The 22,623-nt window shown below is 42.2% G+C and overlaps 1 protein-coding gene across 2 annotated transcripts; it reads left to right on the plus strand.

Annotated features, from left to right (window-relative positions):
* Window positions 1–1,011: 1,011 nt before the first annotated feature.
* Window positions 1,012–22,574, plus strand: map3k21 (mitogen-activated protein kinase kinase kinase 21). Of its 2 annotated transcripts, XM_034152544.1 has the most exons (11): window positions 1,012–2,720; window positions 12,120–12,300; window positions 12,444–12,592; window positions 13,501–13,676; window positions 15,071–15,311; window positions 15,717–15,839; window positions 16,399–16,494; window positions 17,205–17,355; window positions 17,554–17,648; window positions 17,998–18,831; window positions 18,936–22,574. In XM_034152544.1, exons 1-11 carry the CDS (start codon window positions 1,931–1,933, stop codon window positions 19,283–19,285), a joined length of 3,186 nt encoding a protein of 1,061 aa, XP_034008435.1. In that variant the 5' UTR covers window positions 1,012–1,930; the 3' UTR covers window positions 19,286–22,574. The 2 variants fall into 2 exon arrangements, with proteins under 2 accessions (XP_034008435.1, XP_034008436.1); XM_034152545.1 differs by lacking the exon at window positions 16,399–16,494.
* The last annotated feature ends 49 nt before the right edge of the window (window positions 22,575–22,623 follow it).

The following is a 22,623-nucleotide window of genomic DNA, read 5'->3' on the forward strand; positions in this document are numbered from 1 at the left end:
CCGCCTCCCCTCCCCTCCCCGCCTCCTCCCCCTCCACCCTTTGCTATTATATGAATCAAACCTTCAGTGTTTGTCTGACACACGCTGACAGTTTTCAGTATACATCTGTCATTTTCTGTCATATACTAATCTGTGAATAATAGCTAGACTGTGTGTTGACTATAGTGTACGCATGCACACGTGTACTGTTTTTCTGTAGCCTATTGTTGTGGTTAAGGTTGTGTATGACATGCATAGGAAACAGCCGAATTCATTATGAAACCACGATATTAGGCTATAAAGGAAAGGCAGATAAATGTCTTTGTCTGATCGAGTCCAATATAAAAGAATGAACGAATACGAATACACATAAAGTACAAGAAAGCCTACAAAACAGATAGCATCTATGATACGTGGCCTACAAGGTAAAGCACAACAAATGGTGGAGTGATTAAAAGTGGTTTTATATTGCATTATTATTATTATTATTATTATTATTATTATTATTATTATTATTATTATTATTATTATTATTATTATTATTATCAGCAGTAGTAGTAAAGCATATAGGCCTAGTATATTTTTATGTTTGATGCTTGATCTATTTATTAGGATTGTTTTGTCTTTGTCTAGCAGCATGTCCATCTTCCTGTAGGTCTGCACTGTTCTTGTCACAGTGTGTGAGGGGGTTATACTGAGAGCCACTTGACAACAGAGTGAAATTCTTTGTGTAGGCTACCTCAATATAAGGCCAAAATAGCTTTAGTAGTACGGGTAGTAGTTATATTTTCACTTTGAAATTGTTTTCTTTTTCACATGGCTGGTGTGTGCATTCGTGTGTGTGGTGTATGTGTGTGTATATGTTTGTCATTTTATAAAGTCCGATATTCCCATAATTTCCCTGAAGGCGCGCTCTCCTCACACATTCCTATAGTAGCTCCTCCCTCCTCCCCCCTACTGCTGCTGCGGTCACGTGTCCTGTAATCCACCAATCAGAGGGCCCACAGGCAGCAGTGTGAGCAGCAACAGCAGCGTCCCCCTGATCCTCCGCACAGCAATGCTGGGTCCGACTTCGTCTGGTGACAACTGCGATGGGGGGGTTGTTTTGATAAAAGTTGATGGATTTTCCTAATCAAGTTTTTATTACCACATTCTTGCGTTGAAGTCCAGGATGTTTTTGGTTCTTTCTAGGTGTTCAACCGTTGGTCTTTCTTCAAGTCGCCAAAGGACAAACAGACGAACGTTGGAATAACCGATCTTAAAACTTTTTTCAACTGCCTAACTAGTCAGTGGACTGACCTATGCTAAGCTAACCCGCCAGCAAAAGCAGCTCAAAAACGTGGTAAAAGTCCTCAAACGAGCAAGATAACTTTATATTTCGGGATTCGTTGACTAGATGAGATTTGCTGGTGACTTTGTGAGAGAAACCTGCCTCTCGGAGCCTCGCTTTCGCCGGTCTGAGTGGACGGTGCAGGTGCACCTCTTGCGGCACCTGCGGTAACGTTAGCTCCATCGGTACTGAGCTAGCCTTAGCTTGTTAGCTTTCAGAAGAAGCAGATACTATGCTGTGGACCAGTTTATCTCTCATTGCATAGATTATTTGAGATTTAAGCCATGAGGTGTTAGTTACAAACGTTATACTGCTGTTCAACCGTCAGCCCTTTAAGTGCTGACAATAGCTGAAACATATTTCGGCTAACCAGCAACCTCGCTAGCAAGTTATTGACCCTCATACTTTTACCGGAGTGGCGACGTGGATAAGGGTTGTGGACGCTCTCTCCCACAGGACTTTGGACACGGTTTGATCCTCTCTGCAGGGAATGCCCCTCTGTTCTCATCAGCTAGTCTCATAGATGTGACAGCATGAGGATTTCAAAAAGTTACATTTTACCGTTTTAAAGTTTTGCTCTAAAAGCTCTGCACCCTATGGTGCCGCTACGGCCACCGAGAAATGGATGTCTCGCAGGCCGCTTTCCCAAACGGTGAAGGGCGGCCGGGCGGCGGTGAGACAGGGGAACATGCCTGGACAGACTGCCCCACAGCCCGGGCGTGGGCTCACTCTGCTCCGCTGTGCCCGACCCGGTCCCTATGGACGGCCGCGTATGACTACGAGGCAAGCGGCGAGGACGAGCTCAGCCTCAGGCGAGGGGACGTGGTGGAGGTGCTGTCCAAAGACGCAGCGATCTCCGGGGACGAGGGCTGGTGGACGGGTAAAATCAACCACCGTGTTGGGATTTTCCCCTCAAACTATGTCACCTACCAGCCGGCTATTTACCGTATACCTACTACGAGTGGGTCTGTGGGGACACGAGAAGTCCCAAGCGCACCCATCAATATCCCCTTCAGTGAACTGGTACTAGAGGAGATCATCGGCGTGGGTGGATTTGGCAAAGTTTACCGGGGCACATGGAAAGATCAGGAGGTCGCAGTGAAAGCGGCTCGGCAAGACCCTGATGAGGACATAGCAGCCACCGCGGGCGGTGTTAAACAAGAAGGGAAACTTTTCTCCATGCTGCAACACCCCAACATTATTAAACTGGAAGGAGTGTGTTTGGAGGAGCCTAACCTGTGCCTGGTCATGGAGTATGCCCGAGGCGGGACACTGAACCGGGCGTTGACCGGAAGGCGCATCCCTCCACACATCCTGGTTAACTGGGCCGTACAGATTGCACGCGGGATGCTCTACCTACACGAGGAGGCCGTGGTACCCATCATCCACCGTGACCTGAAGTCTTGCAACAGTAAGCCAAGATTAAAGTGTGCTTGATTGTATGTGTTTGTGACATCAATCATGATGAATAACCTATTTACTTATAGAAGAAAGTCCTCATTGGGGGAATCCACCTGTTGCACATGCATCCCTTCCTATTTTAGGCATACTATAACTATTAATAGTTTGTTCATGTTTGCTTAAGTTTCCTTTAGTGTTAGGTAACTATAGCAATTATTTAAGGACAACTCCTTTAGAAAAACTCTACATGTCAACCTGTCACAGATAAGATTGTTCAATATCATACTAATGTCTTGGGGCATTTGGAAATATTTACCTCATGCTCATATGTTATTAGAAAACATATTTCTGCTGAAATTCACATATTTCACAACACTGCTGTTGCAGCACTGCCCTTTACTCAGGATGGATTTAAGAGGTGTAAAAGGTCTGTGTGGGTGTATGAAGTGGTGGGGGATACCATCAAGAGGATGTGAAATAAAGAGTTTGCTCAGCTGGGATGCCCCCCACCTCCCTGCATTCAACCTCTCCTCCTTTAAAACACACACACACATACACACACACACACACACACACCTTCCCAGCCCCCTCTCAAATCCAAGCTGAAATGTTGTTCAAATAAAGTCAGTGATTTACCAAACACATAGTCAGACACACTCAGTCCACACTATCAGGCCATGTGCTTGACCAACCACAGCGAATACCAGAGGTCATAGGGTAAAAAGAAGTCAGGCAGACAAACTATCCACGTTTAATTATAGAGAAACCCCTTCACTCCAGGAGTGTAGTTTCACAATTAATGCAAGTGTTTATAATTAGAGAATGATAAATTAGATTGAGACTCTTGAGGTTTTGTCTGCCTTTTGAATAGTCATGTTGTAAGAACTCGGTTCTGTGCTTGTTCCTTCATGAGCTGTTCAGTGACAACACGCCAGCACACTTTAGTTTCCCAGGACTGAATAATGAATGGGTAGGACTCGATGAGAAAAAAAGAGTCTGAGTCATATACCCACTGACACAGGCTACCCACTTCAACTCAGGTGTGTTTATGTGTGAAATATGACTCCAAAGACTATTTCTCCCTTTGTGATCAGGGACTTATCAACCTGGGGCCATGTGGGGAACCACCCTGCTGTCTGTTCATCTCTAGCTTTGAGTGCCGGTGTGTGCATGTAGAGATAAAACATGTGAAATGTGCACAGAAAAGACCAACCTTAATCACCATCAAGATATTTGGATTGGATTTGAAAAACAAAACAAAATCCTACCACTGCTTCAATAGAGGATCCTGTTTTGATCGCCCACTTCGTACACGCATATGCCCAGTGATTATATGTGCTGCAACATGTCCTGAACACATGGTTATCTTCTCAGTTAATAAACAGCAGGGATAGTGAATGCAGTGTTTACAGTCTACTTATATTCACAGAAAAAGTATGTAAATTCTGATAGATCTAACAAATAACGCCTTCCAAACCCTAATATATTTGGAATACAGTGAGTATGCATGAGATTTAAACTGATTAACTCTCAAATGAAACTTTAACACAATTGTATTGTGGACAAACAGTCATTGTGTCGAGTGTTATTTTTGTATTATATATTACTTGGAAATAATACATTTGATATACATATGATGCCATGTAATGAACAGTGCAGAGGAGGAGCCCAACCCTATAGTCTTATTTAAGATGGCAGATTTGTGTTAATTACAGTCTACAGCAGATGGAGAGAAAGGATTTAATTACCATTTAGACTGTTAAAGCTAATCGGATGTTTGGTGAACATACACAAACAAACTCCCCCGAGCAGGCACAGTGCTGCCTGCGAACACAAGTCAGTGTGTTTGTCCTGCCACTTCACTGTGACATAGAGACAGCATAAGCTTTAGGTAAAGAGGGAAACCTTAAAATAAAGCTTAGGAGCTTAAAGGGGACCTATCATGCAAAATGCACTTTTGTACGTCTTTTATACATGAATATGTGTCCCCGGTGTTCCAGGGAACTCACCAAGTGTCCGAAAACACAACCCTCTCTATTTTCCTCCATACCCAAATCTCTAAAAACGGGGCTGCAACGGATCTGATACAGACTGATCCAGATTTGAACATTTCTCTGACGTCAGGACGGAGGAGCTGACCTATCAGGGGAATGAGAGGTTGCCGTGGCATGGTAACAGCATGGTAACACACACTCGACCACACCCCCCTCCTTTGCAGGGGGCTGTGGTCAGCTGCAGCACATGCAAAGACAGGGTGTAGAGCGAAATAGAGCGAAATGAGGCATGGCTAAAATGCATGATATGTTTGGTATTTTGAAAAAGAAAACGTATAATTATACCTTTTATATAGGTATGGCCCTACAATATATTATTCAAATATAGCATGATAGGTCCACTTTAAGTTTGTAGGCTTGTTGAATAAATATTCGATTTTATGAGTTCATTCTTGTCTTTACTGCACCTGTCCCCACTGCTAAGCTGTTAACCACAGAATTAGACCAACAAAGTTCAATTCTACCAACATTGTTCCTAGTTGCAGGTTGTAGCTCGTCCCAGGGTCAGAAGTCTGAGTTTCTGTAGTAAATATACGGTCTCGGATAAATAAAGAAAGAATGAAAGAAGCTGTATGTGTTTGCTTTGAATCAGGGCAGTGAGTTCACAAAAGACTCTCCTACACACAAACACACACAAATGGCACCCTGTGGTGTGCTGGGTTGTTTTCCCAGTAAAAACCTAGAATAATGCAGCTTAGAGAAGTTGTTGCATCTGCTGGTTAGGGCCTGTTGTCTGTTTGTCTTGGCATTGTGTGTGCATCAGTCTAAAAAGATAAAAGGACTGAGAATTATCTACGCAGGCGGTAAAAAAAAAAAATGATACATTGCAATAAGCGCTTGTTTATCAGCAATCTGTCACTTTTCAATATTTAATGAGCACCATGTTTGTTGGCTTGGCTTTGTGTCTTTTCTATTTTGGTATAAAATTGTTTCTCTCAGTGTTTTTCCTTAACCAGCCTACAGACAGGTACATACATACATCTACACTTCTGCACCTTCACTCAACCACTCGGCCTGCCATTTATCAACTCGCAGTGTACACATGCTCCACACAGTAAAAACATACAGCTATTTGATCAATGATTAGCCTGTAAAGTAATATGTTGGAAGTCAGCAAGATTTGTTCAATCTCTTTTGTGTTTTTCAACCTAATCTGTAAAATCCCAGCCTGCAGGGAGGAATGTTGCTAATGAGGGATAAAAGCTTAACATACGTTTGCACAATGGACTGGTCAAGCAGCGGTTGCTAGGCTACTGTGGCCAGAAGAATGGCTAGGACTCGGAGGGTCTCAAAGCCCTCGTTTTGTTTTGTTCCGTTCATATTTAATCTCCCAGAGAGCAGCGGTACTCTTTTATTGCCACAAACTGAGGGGGTTTCCTTCTTACTTCGTTATTTTTCTCCTTACTTACCTTTCTCCTGTTGTTCCTTTATGCCCCTCTTGCTCCTTGTTATTTTTCATGTCTACTTTTTGGCCAATGCAATTTTTAAACTTTAAATGCTTGCACATTAACTTTTTTTTTAAATATGAATGAAACTTACTAAACAAGTTCAACCCAAGGAATTTATCCTGCTAAAAAGTATTGTCGTTGTAGCTGCAACCTGATATAGCAAATTCCTGTGTGCCGTCGAGCTCAATTGTCAACCAAAATGACTTTACTAATATTGTTGTACTGGTATATTATCATATTAATTCATCAAAAGAAGTATTAGCAATGTAGTTTGTTTAGAAATGTTTCCAAAATGGCTACATGTATGCCATGCTCAAAGTAGTGGATCCATGTTTTCAACTTTTTACTATTTTGACCATAGACTGCGATTTTGGTAAGCTTCGAATATACTAGACTTGCTATGATAATTTGTAAATAAACATGTCCCCTAAATACAATAGCATGTCAGCAGAGATGTATGGACACAAAACATTACATATACATTCTGAAAACAGCCTTTAAAGGAATTTGTTTTGTTATCCTAGTCATATTCATTACATCTTTCCATTGATCCTTCCTTCTTTGCAATCTTACAACTTTGATTCAAAGACTCCCCCTAAGAGTAGAAGTGTTCATAGAGCAGTAGATAAGAGAAGAAATCTCACTGAAACCTGGCCCTGAGCCAGCACTCATAACCCACATCAACTTTGGATTTTCACATCTTGTTGCGATAGTATGTCAGGAATGTGTGCCAAACGCTACTGAATCTGACGGCGTTCAGTTTGGAGCGTGTGCAGCAGCATTCTCCCATCAAGTTTAGCTATTGTTAGACTTCATCACGCTGCATCGGTGTTCCCCTCCCTCTTCCCTGGGTCTTTATTTACTCAGCCATCACTCTGTAGATTTGTATGGCAGAAGTCGTAGAAGCACAGAACGGGGTTTCTTTTCTTTTTTCAATGCACTAAAATTAATACAGATTCCATTAATATATGAAGCACATTAAAATCTAATTAAGACACACATTTTCTCTCCTCATGCCCAAATTAAGAGAATAGACAGGCACTTACTATCGGTTAATATCAGTGCTAGCTTATTTTCATGCCTCCTTCATTTCATTTAGCCTGTTCCCCTACTGCTGCACCCTTATGTATTAAAATACTAAAGTGTTGTATATTGGTGTTTCCCTGTTGGGGAAACCCTGTTTTTAATTACTGGGTCATCTTCCTCCTGTTATTTCTCCGTTGTCGTGTTCTACGTCTGTAATAAGTTGAATTTAAGAGGAAGCATTACCAAGGCTTGACTAGGTGTTGCAGGGCAACTTTTCTCAGGCTTCCCACAATTACCCCTGGTGACACACAGACAGTTACTGCCTGTCTTTTCTCTGACCAGAGAATGGGCAGAGGGGAGAGAGGAGGAGTGGAGATGCTTTCACTCTGTTTTTTATGACCTCTCCCTGACTGCACCTATTGTTGCAGGGCAGGGTGAAAAGGAAAAGGGCCCACAGCTGAGAATAGCTGCCTTCTAAAGCAACCAATCCCCTCCGTAGCTCTCTAGCACATTGATAGATGCTTACAACAGCAAAAGGTACTGGTTGTACACCTTTTAACATTTGTCATGTTTTCATTTGCTTAGTTATGGGTCAAGCTTAAACTAGCAGGGGAAGAGGCCAGACAAAGAGCAAGTGGCCCAGAGAGACGTGACCATGATAGATGGATTTAGCCAGCCATTAGCTCTGATCCTTTCCCATCAACCAGAATGCCTGGGGGCGCTCTCATTGCAGCCGGGAGAGACGGACCAGTCGGGGAATGTTTTGCAGCCTTGTTGCAGGAAGCCCTCTTACTCTCATGCTCAGTCTGTTGGTACAGTTACCAAAATACTGCCACGTCAAGTTAGGAGGAATCACTCAGGATTTCTGCAGCAACCATGTTGCATCAATGCTTAGTTATGCCACAAAATGTTATGCTGAATTGATGCTTTGATTTGAAATGAGTAATAGATTAGTATACCACTTTAAAGTATGTTTTTTTAAAGTTATAACATAGAGAGCATAGTTCACAGAGCTCTGCCTGTTGCTAAAGATACAAGTAGTTTAACCATTTTAAATAGCGTTTTGGTTGTTTTTAATTCATTCCTCAGTACACAAGACTTTCTTGCTTTTCTTAGCTGTGCCTATTTGATATATGTATCCTACAGTATGCATGAAATACTAAAGGAACGGATTAGCTGACTTCTTTTATAAAGGGAAATTACTTACTTAAGAGTTAAGAGATGTATTGTCTTCTGATTGAGTAACTGACTGCAAATGTGCAAATATCTTCCAAAACCTTTTTTAAACATGTTCTTCACTTTCATTTATAATTTATGGTTAGTGGGATTCTAACTGTTGCAGGGCGTTAAAATGTAGGTACTTTTAGTTTGTTAAAGATAAAAGAAATGGCCATGTTTTCCCAAAAAGAGTATTGTTTTACTGTTTTACCTCGAGGGGTAGAAAGCAATGGGAAGAAGCGTGGGATCTGCTTTGAAGGCAGCAGCTCTGCCTCTGATCTTCCCCCTGTTTCCCCATGAAGGATGGGACTGCCTGAAGATCCACTGTTGGAAAAGGGAATTAAATGGGGGCTGGACTGAGGGTGGGGTCTGCCTTCGAGGCATATCCATCTCAAATTGCATTGAGCTGTTATTAGCTAAAAAAAACATTATCTTTTCAAAAGAATGAGAAAATACAGAGTAAGGGAAAAGTACGGAAAATAACACAAGACATTTGTAAATGCAATTTACAATGGATAAAATGATCTTAAATCATACTGAAACTAAACAGGTATCAAAGAACACGTTTCACTTTTTCAGCTGGCAAACCTAATAATCTAACATAATCATAACGTGATTGACGGCTACATAACGTTACATTTATTCCAGTTAACTTAACTTAAACCTATCTTGCAAATCTGGATGAAAGAGATAATAAGCTTTTTCATCAATTGACAAGTTAGGTTACTTTAAAAAATACTCTATTTTACCAACAATTTGAAGGCTTTTGTTGCATCAGAATCAGAAATAATTTGTTCGTCCTACGTTGGTACCATTTGCTATAACCTATGGCTATTTGCTTCCATGTAACAGTGAGAGTGTGCCGTTCATTCTCTCTTCAAACAGGCCTTGGATTCTCTATAGAAGCACAATAATACCAAAGACTGATTCTGTGCATTCGCTTAGCTCTGAGTTGCAGTCCTAGACACAGGTAAACAAGCATTGGCTATGTAGTGAAGATCTTAGCTTTGATGCTAACACTGCTAAGACTCGGTAGCCAAACAAAACAGCTAGCTGGTTTTGTAGCATCACGTCAGCATGGAGTCAGGTAGAGAAGGTCTTTTATCATACATTTCTAGAGGGCTGACACTGAAGTATCATGGCACTACAAAGAAAGTATTTGGCATGATATTCTATAGGCCAATCAACGCAGACGGGGTTACACCAAAACCACTGTTCTTCTAGGTTGTGTAACCAACCCATCATAAGTCATTCTAAACCTACAGAGCCTGCTGGGAGGAATCTATGGAATCACTGAGAGAGGACTTGACAACAGGAAGTAGAAGTATATCATTGGTGTAGTAAAACCTGTTTGTAATGGAATTCCTATTGTTGCCGCCTGGGTAGAGGATCCCCTCCGTGCCCTGGGCTAGTAATGGCACCAAAACCACTGCGATTAGTGGAGACCCATCGCAGTCAGACTACAGCTAACATACTGCCTGGAATCAGTTCACAATCTGAAACAGTGTCTTCAATGACAACAACTTGTTTTCACTAAGTTGGAATTTTCCATGCATGTGTTACTGTTTAAAGGTGGATGATGGTTGTTGCAAAATCAGAATCTGCTTTATTACAAAGGAGAAGGAGGTTTACATATTTATAGTAGAAAAAAACGACCACTGATATACGTTCAGGGATGTATTTGGTGTCGTACTGAAAAGTTGGAAATCAGCACAAGTTTATTACTTTTCGTCACACACAAATATCCCTGTGGAGCCTGTTTCTAGGTCTCTGTGCCAATTTCTCCCTCACTATCTGTTCTTGATGTCAACAGCTATCCTCCTTACTACCCCTCCTACACCTTTTCAGTAGTCCTGTTCCAGTCTTGACCCGTTGTTGTGTTATTAATGCAAGGAATCTTGTGTGGATTAAAGATCTGATTGTAGGTAAACCATACTGTACCAACAGGGTGACAGATGGCTAAATAAAGAAGTAGATGTATGGCTGTGATTGAGAATTTTAGAAAAGGTTTGTCTGTGCATATACTTTGGCAGCTTTTAGTTTGGTACTGTTGTGGAGGAGGAAGTCCAAGGTCAGTGATTGATAATAACACACACTTCACATCGCCTCTGTTAAAAGCTGTTAACAAATAGCCTTGAAACTGATAAACTTGTTCAAGTATCCCTTGTGATACAGTATGATACTTGAATGCCTTGGAAGTTTATTCCAGTGCTTGCACTATGTATCTTTATCATTCTACCTCTTTTTTCCCATGGGAATATTACCAAGGGAGTGTATGTGTCAGCAAGCTTTGTTTTAATCCTGAGTGCCTCTTGAGTCTCTCAAGTTGAAGTTTTTCTGCTAGCTTTGCACACAACACAGCTGATAGGACGAGATCCAATTGACCTGAAGTGTTAGGTCTGCATGTAAATAATGAAATGAGACGGTTTGTAACGTAAGGAGATCTTGGCAGAGGAAAAAACAAATGTTGAAAATAATACCAAGAGGATCAACAAAATCCAAGAGTGTTGAGGCTGTGATGCACCACTTCATGGAAGGGATGTTTTTGTTGTCAGAGATATAAAGGATATAATGTGGCTGTTGTATCAGCACACAGAGAGAAGGTTTATTGTTATTGAAAAGAAACATTGGACATTGAAACAATAGTTATACTACCCACTCGCTCGTCACCTAGCAAGGCACAAGTTCCTTTGTCTTGCTTTCTTCTGCTTTCTTCTTCTACGTGGAAGCTTAATATTCACTCTTCCGTATTTCATTATGACATTGACTTATTAGTTACACTGCTTTCTCTTCGATTCATTTTCCTTTTTGAGCATTTTCTTGAATTGACTGGCAAACTTTTTTGTTGTTGCTCCCCATTGATTTCATGGACTGATGAAGGTCTGCTCATAAAACACCAATAGTTAGAGCAGGCAGCCCGTCATTGTTCATTTGAAGTGAATGTACTCACAGGTTTCTTGCTGTTCTGAGTTTGTATCTTAATGGTTGACTTTGTATGCCGCTGGATAAAAGCATCAGTTAGATGAAATGTTATGTGTATATATAATACTGTATCATGACTAAATGCAGTAATGTGTATCCAACTGAGTTAAAACTGGTCTAAAATCATATACAGCTGTTTACATGAGAACATAAAGGGGGGTTTAACACATAACAGGAACTCTTACATGATGTGGCTGTAATATTATTGCTGAATAAAACTTGTCAATGTGTGTAGCTTCGCTGTGACAAAGCTCAAAGGATAGTGTTACGGCCGCTCTGGAGGGCTCCGGCTGTCTTTAATGTGTTAAACAGTTTTAGGACCGGAGGACAGGTGCTTTGTGGCGCTGTCAACCTTCTGTTTCTACAATAATAAACGACCTGCATACCTGTGTTGACCCTTTTCCAGATCCACTATCATCTCCTCACCCTGCACAGCCATCTTTCTCTCTGTCCCTCCCTCTTTGTATCTCCTTTTCTCTTCACTTGTCTTTCTCCTTTCTCCTCTAACCCCCCTCACATGTGTCACTTTCATCCCAATCCTGTCTTTCCACTTTTCCCTTCCTCATCACTCATCGCTTGTTATGCCCTCATCTATCTTTTTTTTTATCTTCCCTTCCTGCCTCCTTCCCACTCCCAGTCTCTCCCATGGCCCCTCCCTAACGTACACCTCTCTCTTTTCAGTTTTATTATTTGAAACGATTGAGAATGACGACATCGGGAGGAAGACCTTGAAGATCACAGATTTCGGCCTTGCCAGGGAGTGGCACAGAACCACAAAAATGTCAGCTGCAGGCACGTACTCCTGGATGGCCCCCGAGGTCATCAAGTCATCACTCTTCTCCAAAGGCAGTGACGTCTGGAGGTATGACAGAGAGCATACTGCAGAATAAAATACCTTCTGGTAGTCATTTGCCTGACATTATTACCAATTAATTTTGTTTAATATCCCTCCCTCTCTCCTTTACTCTCTCTTCCTTTTCCTTCCTTTGTCTGTGCGTCATCCAGCTATGGCGTCTTGCTGTGGGAGCTGTTGACAGGGGAGGTGCCGTATCGCGGGATAGACGGCCTTGCTGTTGCCTACGGTGTGGCGGTCAATAAATTAACGTTACCAATCCCCTCCACCTGCCCAGAACCCTTCGCCAAGCTAATGGAAGGTAAATACGTTAAAAAAGAATTTCAAATATATTTAGTTTATTGTTTTATTTGAATTTCACACTAGACCAACTGCATGAGGAGTATAGAGTGCCACAGTGACGCGTCCTAAAACCCGGAAGTAAACTCCTTCCGGTTCCTTCGACAAAAACCTCATGTCTACCCTACTTTTATAATTTTCTAATCATAAATCTATCGATTAGATTTATGATTAGAAAATTATAAAAGTAGGGTAGACATGAGGATATTATCCGGCTGAACAAAACGTGATCTCTCTCTTCAATTTGTGTCAACCACAAACCTTAATTTGAGCTATTTTCCAACATCCTATGGAGAAATTGCATTGGTTTTTGTCGAAGGAACCGGAAGGAGTAAAATGCTAACTTACTTCCGGGTTTTAGGACGCGTCACTGTGGCACTCTATAATGTATAGATTATACCATTTGTGGTACATTTAAAGTTTTTATCCGTTGAAAACAAAGTTCCGTATTCATCAAAAATGTATTTTTCTCAGTACACAAGTCTATAGACAAAAACATTATCCCTTAATTACCCATATTACTATCAATAAAACATAAAATCGGCCTTGTCTTTAGTTATACTTATAAAAACATTGGACAGCCATTAAACTAGCCTGTTTCTATTACTTATTGTTTATACATTAAGGTAGCTGTACACACAGGGCTCATTTACTTTCAATTCAATTATTCTACTAGTTTTTCATTAGTCAATATGTGTGGGATGTTGGGTGAAATGTTTCCTTTACAGATTTTGGGTAGACTTCTTATTCTTAGGCATATTCTTAGTCAATAACTGTCAGAGCTTGCCTCCAGGTCTATTTGGGAATATCCCATTACTGGAACAATACATATATATGTGTCAATCTCTTCATTGCATTGTTTGTGTCCAGAATGCTGGGACCAAGACCCCCACGTGCGTCCCTCCTTCTCCTGCATCCTGGAGCAGCTGTCGGCCATCGAGGAGGCGGTGATGGCCACCATGCCGCAGGACTCCTTCCACAGCATGCAGGACGACTGGCGGGTGGAGATCCAGGAGATGTTTGATGAGCTCAGGACCAAAGAGAAGGTCAGACATCCATATACTGACATTACACCATAGAAACCTATCCTTATTGTACCTTTCTCTACATGTTGAATTATCTATCATAAGCATTTAGTCTAACCATGCAGAGTTGCCAGGGACAGCTTTTAACGGACTAAAAGCCTTAATTGTTTACTTTCAGTGGAAAAGCTAATCGCCATTTATAAAAACAAGTGATTAATGCCAAGGTGCTTTGGTGTACTTCCCCTTGTTAAGACCTTAATCTGCTTCCTGTTTAAATCCCCCATCGCTGGATTAAAGAGGGGGGGGTTAATTAGTGTTTGTAGAAAACAGCAGGATCAGCACACAGAGCTGGATCAACGCATGGTCAACTGAATGACACAGATACTGAAAACTCTACAGGTGTTGTTTTTTGTGTTTGCATTATAAATGTATGTATTCTACCTGATGCTAAACCACCTTTTTATCACTAACTTACACTTATTACTTAAACACTTAACAATGATATAGTTATATGCCTCACAATGACATAAAAACCTTAAATAGTTTGCCCGCTTTTTAAAGATTTCCAAAGATTAAGGGAATAAATAAATCCACTACATCAGCACATTTCCTGTAAACGTCACACAGTAGTCTGTTTTCTAGGTGGGTGGCTGAAGTGGCTTCACTGTAAAGCTGCTTTATGGAAGTCATCCAGTAAGGATTATTATAACTCAGCTGAGAGCAATTCAAAGGAAAATGGAGGGAATGAAGAAAGAGTAAGCCATGGGAGGAGACGAGACTGGTTAGCTTTGTAACACGGCCTGAATCAGCAGGCAGTAATCTCCTGAAACCGACATGTTATCGAGGGGGTTATCGAGCAGACAGCTAACACTCACGCTCGCCTCACAGCCGTCTGTCTGCAAGAGCTTTTCTCGTTTTGTGGGAATATTTGTAAACCTGAATATCCACGTGGCCATGTATGGACTTTAGGAAAACTAAACTGTGACAAGGAGCACACATCATACATAAACATGACTAAGTACCTCACAGTTTAATAATAATCCAGAGTGGGCCTTAAAATACTTTCTGGATCCATACGGTATTTTCTCTCTGTATAAGCAATGTAAATATTATTTAAAATAAATCAAAAGAGCACTCCACTGTAGTAGAACCAGACATAAAGTGTTTTTTTTGCGCATGAATTGTGTTTACACCTACATTACCCATCATGCAACGTGACTGCCTCTGTTTTAAAGACTTTACCCATCTGTTGTAACCTGTAACAGGGCTCACTGGAGCTGAAGAAAGTCTGTCTTTGTGTTCAGTTGTAAACGACTGTTTCCCTGGGCCTGTCAGTGTGTCGGTGTACCCATGACAACAGAAGTCTGTGTGCCCCTCTCTCTAACCATATGTGTCTTAACACCTGGTTCCTCCAGGAGCTACGTTCCAGAGAAGAGGAGCTGACGAGGGCCGCCCTCCAGCAGAAGTCTCAGGAGGAGCTGCTGAAGAGACGGGAGCAGCAGCTGGCGGAGCGAGAGATCAACGTGCTGGAGAGAGAGCTCAACATCCTCATCTTCCAGCTCAACAAAGATAAGCCCAACGTGAAGAAGAGGAAAGGCAAATTCAAACGTTCCCGCCTCAAACTGAAGGATGGAAACCGCATCAGCCTGCCCTCAGGTGAGTGGATAGTTGTCTTGACCAGGTTTTATTCATTATTTTATTATTCCTTCATGTACAGACATTGAGACAAAGTTAGAGACCATCCCAATGTTTTGATCATTCCGGGGTGTTTTCTTGTCATTTTATTGAAATTCATTATCTCAAATCCTTATAGTATGCAGTGTTTCCCACAGAATTTGATTCTATTTGTGGGGGCACCGCACCGTCCCCGTCCCCGTCCCCGTCCCCGTCCCCGTCCCCGTCCCCGTCCCCGTCCCCACATTTGGATAGTATTTGTGTGCCAGTGGTGCAACATTTGGATTGTGCAAGCATTTTACTAAGAGTGTTGTGTGTAATCTATCAAATTGTACCTATTCTGTGATTTTAATGACCATATGTGCTTGTTCTTTTTTTGCTTTCCAGACTTCCAGCATAAGATCACGGTGCAGGCGTCGCCCTCCATGGACAAGAGGCGCAGCCTTCACAGCGCCAGCACCTCTCCCCCCAGCAGTCCCACCCTCATCCCCCGCCTACGAGCCATTCAGCGTAAGTCTGTAGTTTACCTCAGTGTGAGGTCTGATCTTCTCCTGCACCTGGATTAAGTCAAATCAGTGTTTTATTAAACACATGTTAGTGTTCTTAATAAATCACATCAGCTCTCTGAGAGTGCTATGTGAACTGGGAAAATGGGAACCGTGTCACAATGGCTAGAGCCGTGTGAACAAAAGCTCCAGAGCCGCAAGTTGTCAGCCAGTTGTTTGAACAGTTGGATGATGTTGTTAGTCTCGCACCAACGCCCTTGCAATAACTGGAACAAATTCCTCTTGAGCATTAATGGTTGATGCTGGTCTTTAGACTGTATTTGTTATGATTAGCCTCAATGAATCACAATTCACAGACCTTCTGTTTAACTAATCTTTACCTCATGTTGTGTTTCACAGCGCATTTTGAGGTAGGCTCCTAGCTTAGTTAAACATTGGATAGTTAATGTTGGCCTGTGACCTAAGAATTTCATTGTCACTACACTGTAGCTATGTACCAACGACAATACAAGCCTTGAATCCTTGAAGTTGGTCAGAGGTAACATGCATGTTTTCCTCCTCAGTGACGTCCCACATGCGAAAGGACAGTTTGTATGTTTACCAACAGGAAGTTGATCTGACCAGCGAGCTCACAACTTCCTGTGGGCTCAGGAGGAAAGGCAAGCTATTGGCTAACCACATGCAGAGCGTGTGTGGCTAACAGCACCAAGCGCTGCATGTGATGCTCGGCTCACTGACAGTAATAGGGTTTGAGGCCTAACAGCTTTCACTGGGACTGTATGTGATGATTGACAAGGTTTCCCTGATTTGATCCTTTTAACAAAATGTTGGTGTTTTTGCTGCTGTTTAAAATGGTTCCACAGGTACTCTAATGATGAGGTTATTGCCACAGACTTGGGCCGTCAGCTTTCATATTTGTTCTTTAATCTTTTTATATTATTTGGTTGGAATAAAATAATTGGCCCTTTTTTAAAAACATACTGGTATGTACTGGCCCGAGTCTGTTGCCCGGAAATCTTTGGTGGATCATCTTTTCACTCACACTTTCACAATGACTAACCCGCAGCTATAAAAAGCTTTTATAACAACAGCTTTTGGGGGTTTGGTGTCTTCAGCTTTTTGGTTTGAAATGTTCTTAAATTAATACACAAAAAATCTGAATCTTCCCTGAATGAGACTCTGTTAATAAATAATTAAAAGAGTATATCAATCAAGTGTAGAATGGCATTAATTCCCTCCACTTTGAAGAGAGATTGGCGTAATCAGACTTTTTAACTTATCTTTGCAACATATTTGCAGTGAGATAGATCTGATATCCTCCTTCAGTAGTTTTTCGTTTATGGTAACATTTATGGTCCTGTGTTTACAGTAACTCAAGATGAGAGCAACCGTACATGGGGCCGCAGCACCCCCTTCAGGCCGGAGGAGTTTGAGGATGTGAGAAAGGGAATCAAGAAGAAAGGAAGAACCTGGGGCCCCAGTTCAGTCCAGAGCAAAGAGAGGCCTGCTGCTGCTGAGAGGTACAGTGTACACACATTGTTGGCTCCTGACCCTAAACATCCTCATGTCTAAATGTTAAGATAGGAAGTGATACGTTTTGATATGTTTTTCTTTTACACAGAAATATACAATACAAAGTAACATCGTACCACAAGCAAGAGGCTACTACAAGTCAACATTTTCAAATGTTCATGTTTTCTTGTCCAAATTGTTTTCAGAGTGCGCCCTCTGTCAGACGGCAGTAACCCCTGGTCCACCAGCCTGGTCAAATCCCAGAAGTCTGTCCCCCTCGCCGCCCTGTTTACTGAACAAGGTCCGCTGGAAATCCATTGTGATGATGTGCATTTTAAAATGCCTCAAGTGAATAATAACTGTTGACTGAACATATTTTTAAATCTAAGTGTTTGTTTACTTTTAGTTTACTTTACATTTTTTGTAATATTGTGTAATGTCCCTGAGGTTTATCAAACAAACACAATTCATTAATTTGTTGTTAAGTGGCAGGGAACTCTACTCTGCCATAAGATATTCCTAAATAGGGGAAAACACATGTATGCAATGCTATCAGTATTCCCACGTACTGCATGTCTTTGAACCAAGGGGTTTTGAGAATATATCCTATCATATATACTTTATAACTGATTTCCTCTTTCTGTGTCCAGCGGGCGGCGGTAAAGACGAGGCGTTCTCCCAGGATTCTCCTGACAGCTCCAAGCCAAAGCAGCTCAAGTTCCCCAACCAGGTGTACATTGATCTACCTATGTGGAGGGACGAGCAGCAGCCTCAGAGCCCCGCCGGGCATTGTGGGTCGGGGGATTCTGGGATCGGCACAGCAGGTCAGGGCGGCGCTCCGGACACCCCGGACGACCCGTACACCACCACCTCCACCTCGTCCAGCTCCACCACCCCCCAGCTCACCCCCACCAACAGCCTGAAGCGGGCATCGACGCGCCGTAAGACCGACTCGGCGCTTTACGGCTGCGGCGCGCTGCTGGCTTCAGTGGTGCTCGGTTATGACATCAGAGAAGCTCTCAAGAACTCGGCTCCCGTGGAGGACTGCGAGCCCCAGCGCGAGGAGAAAGAGAAGAAGAAAAAGGAGGGGCTTTTTCAGCGGGCCACACGGTTCCGCCGCAGCACCTCGCCACCGAGCGGACGACCCCAGAAAAACGAGGCATCGTCAAACCCCACCGCCGCTCTGCCGGTCAATCTCATCTCCATGTCGGCCATTATGGAATGCAACTCCAACAAGTGTCTCGGCCAGCCACAGGAGGCGGCTGCGGTGAAGACCAGCCCGGGGAAGGTGGAGCCTGTGGCGGCCAATCATCACACAGAGACATCCGGACCCATCGCAGCAGTTCCTACAGAAGGCCAGAATGACAGGACTGCAGCTAACACACAGACACCAGTGCAAACCAAAAGCCAGCCGACAGAGCAGAGCAACAACAACAACACAGGGCCACGTCTGCGCAGGAAGAAATACTCCACCAACCACAATAGTGAGTATCACAAAACATGGGGAAGCGCAAGGGAAATAAGCATGTGTATATGGCCTTAAAATATCGAATGTATGCTCAAATGTATCTCCTCCTTCTGTTTCCAGCCACTCTGCCTCCTCCTTCCACGCAGAAGAAGCAGCAGAAGGAGGTTTCAGAGAAGCCCTCTAAAGGGGAGGCGTTCTCCAGACCCCGGCCCGTGTCCTTCAGGGCCAAACCCCACGCCTGGGCCCTGCTGCGGGGGCGCAACAAGAGCTACTCCCTGGGCCACTACTCCGGGGAGAAGGCGGCTAAAAACATAAGCGTGGTGCTGTCCTCCGACGTGGGGATGGGCTGCTCGCTGCTGGACATGGACACGGAGGGCCAGAAACGAGACTGCACGGTGCCGCTCTGCCGCATCCAGAGCTCCCCGGGGCGGGCCTCCGTCTTCGAGCTGGAGAAAGAGTTCCTCTCGTAGGAGCTGTATGAAGTGATCTGCTGGGGTCATAGCTCATCCCGTACAATCTAGAGAGGTTCAGAACGTTTAGATAGATTTTTGGCCTAAAACTCCTGGAGGGTTTAGAACCTGGCTGCCTTTTTTCTATGTTTTAAAAAAGGTTCTATCACTTAGAACCCCGCTGTGTCTTTGTTCTAGAGCAGAGACTGTGTCCAAAATCATTCACTCGCTCACTATACTGTATGTAAACACACTCCCACTGAAAATACTCTATATAGTCTTTCTATAAAAGCTTTTTAGAGCTCTGTGGAAACACAAGTACAAAAACATATTTGGGTGTTTTTTCCTCATCCAGCATGTTTGATGCAGAACGTTAAAAAAAGTGAAATGATTAAGATAACAGTTAATGAGAAGAATAACAATTAAACCATCAAAAACAATAATATTAGGTTGGAGAATTTTAGCTCCAATACTTCAAGTTTGGTAATGCCAAGTTACTACTCATATGTTTACATAAGGCACACCTTTTAGCAGAAAATACTCAGCGGCCACTTCAAATGTTATTACATAAAATTGTATTAGCAATTTTTTATTTTCAGTATAGAAAGTAAACTCCTTCCGGTTCCTTCGACAAAAACCACATGTCTACCCTACTTTTATCATTTTCGAATCATAAATCTATCGATTAGATTCACGATGCATTGTGGGATACTTTTGAGTCCATGAATCCCGACTACATTCTGAGGCACATAGGAACTAAAGTCAGTCGGTGAGCAGTGAGTGATTTTGGACGCAGCCTGAGCTCTAGAACCGTGGCGTGGCAGCAGGTCTACGATGTTCCCTCCCGGTCCAACACACTGCCTTGTCCCATTTGGGAACACTCTGGAGTTCTGAACATTCCCAGCATCCTCTGGTGCTCCTCTCTCCCCTTTGTTACCTTCTTCTCTCGTTCTGTCGGTGCAGCTAAACGTTGACCGCTGCTGCAGCTTTCGCAACACAATACCCTCACCTTTTTATTTATATATATATTTTTATAGGTAATTTAATATGAAGAGACTTGACCTTACCTTAGCTACCAGCAGGACATACATTCCATGTCAGTTTCAGAGTTGTGCGATCACGCTTTTAGATTTGTTGACTTGAGAATCATGCATGCATGTACCCTTAAAATGTTGAACAAAAAAAATAATTTGTAAATATTTCTTTTCTCCCAGTATCAGCCTAATGCTGGCAGTTGTTTTGTATTGCATATATGCTGTTTTATGAGTGTTTTAAAGTCACCCATGCTGCAGTACCGTTCGTGTTCTAGAGACGGCTCGCACACTGGATCGGAGCGAGGATGAAAGTGTGTTTTCTTCCCAGAATGCCCTGACGATTTTAGCCATGCAGGTAGGAAAACACTGGAAGTCCGACAGAGCACACATGGAATCTTTTCTACGTTCAAAACTCAAAAGGACCTCTCTGATTGGCTAGGCCTGTAAAGACACAGCATCATTTCAGATTATTAAGCAGCCCGGGAGTGGCCACATTGGAGAAATATGTACAGAACACTGAGTGCACAAAATGGCTTACTATAAACACACCCTGTGCCTTTAAGAACAAAATGTCTAAATGAAATCCACATTTTTTTTTTAATAACGTGCGTAAACTTTAAACTGAGCCTTGATATCGAGTTGAGTCAGAATCTAAGTGTTCTATTTCTATTTTTACACTTTTGTAGCATTAAACAAGCAGCTTTCCCATGAAGCCACATGTCCATCTCATCACGTTCAGGAGGGACATTTGAGAACAGAATTTCACTAAAAGACATTGAAGACAGTTTTCTATTATTATACATACTATGATTTTAGAGCCAAGTGAACGGCTTCCTCAGGATTAATTCATGGTAAGTTGATTTAGTTTTCTCCAAACCTCTATGAACTGAGGTGTGACTATGCAGGAAATATACTGTACCTCTTCCTATGGTCACTCCCGGGCTTTCTCTCCTCAAATTGAACAAATGAACTTCTTCTTCGTTAAAACTGACTGATTCTTGAATCCCCCTGACTGCTATCCCTGTCTTCCTCCTTCAGTCTGTTTTGGAGAAGTTCAATAGAAAATGTGTCCCGCTTTTGAAGGACGAACCAAGGGCTCATTTGTAGAAAGGTACGAACTTCCAAATGCTGTAAATATAATTGTGATTCTGCTGTGTATATTACTGTGGCATCTGATGATGGGTTAGAATGTGAAGTACCCCATGTTCTGCGTTTTTATGACCACTGACTGTCAGAGCAACACACTGTAAAGGCCTTACTAATCACCAAGCTGTCAAAGGGGCAGTTTACAAGCCAAGATATCACTGGATTTACCCTTTTTTATTTTATTTTTTTTACACATGAAGGGTTATCTGTAAATACCATGATGCACTGGTGCTGTATATTCCCCTAAACATATTGTATTACAGTCTAAAGCCTACAGGTTGTTTACAGCAACAAAAAGAAAGGTTTTGAAGGCAAACGATGACTGGACATTCCCAAAAAGACATTCCACTTCATTTGACAAACTGCAGCATGATGTGTGTGATGGCGGTTCTCCATAAGGTGCATTCAGGCGTCTGGCTAAAGGGACCAAATTGAACTCTTCCAGCTCTAAGGCCTCTGTCTTCAGGACCAAAACCACTAAATGAAGTAGCTGCTAGCAAGGAGTTCTTACACAGAAAACAACTCCGTACGAAAAAACTAAAACCTCAGAGGCGTAGTGCAGCCCGCCACCTTCCGATCAAATAACACGACTTCCTGTTTAATGCAACACTTCCTGTAAATCACTGAACATCTCGGTCAGGTTAGCTTTGAGTACATCTGTTTCAGTGAGCGTTTTTTGTTATCATTACAGTATTGGTTATTTCACGCCTGATTGATCAAGAGTATCAAGTTTATCAACATTTTGAATAAAGTCTAAATCAAGACTAATGACAGGTCTTTGTTCTTCTTTATTCTGACGTATAATTACTACAATTATTTCACGCTGTTTTCTTCTTAAATCTGACATTTTCAGGTTCATACTACAATGTTTACATGCTTTAATGTTCATACATTTTTCATACTAATTTTTAGAATCACAGCTTGTCTTGTGGCAGTTTGTGTGTTGGTAGGCTTTACAAATGTACGTTCATAAGCAATGAAAATGTGTTATTTTTCATAATGTATTACTTTAAAGCTCAATGAGCTTGGGGCTGAGTGGCACAATCACTGTAGGGAAGACATAAAGTATTAAGCAACAGTATAAATACGTTTATTTTCATCCTTTCATGGGATAAATAATATGGGAAGAATAACAACAGCCTTATCATTATAGTTTCAAACAACTGAAGAAGGACAGCT

Source organism: Trematomus bernacchii, unplaced genomic scaffold, assembly GCF_902827165.1.
Source record: "Trematomus bernacchii unplaced genomic scaffold, fTreBer1.1, whole genome shotgun sequence".
Lineage (NCBI taxonomy): Eukaryota > Metazoa > Chordata > Actinopteri > Perciformes > Nototheniidae > Trematomus > Trematomus bernacchii.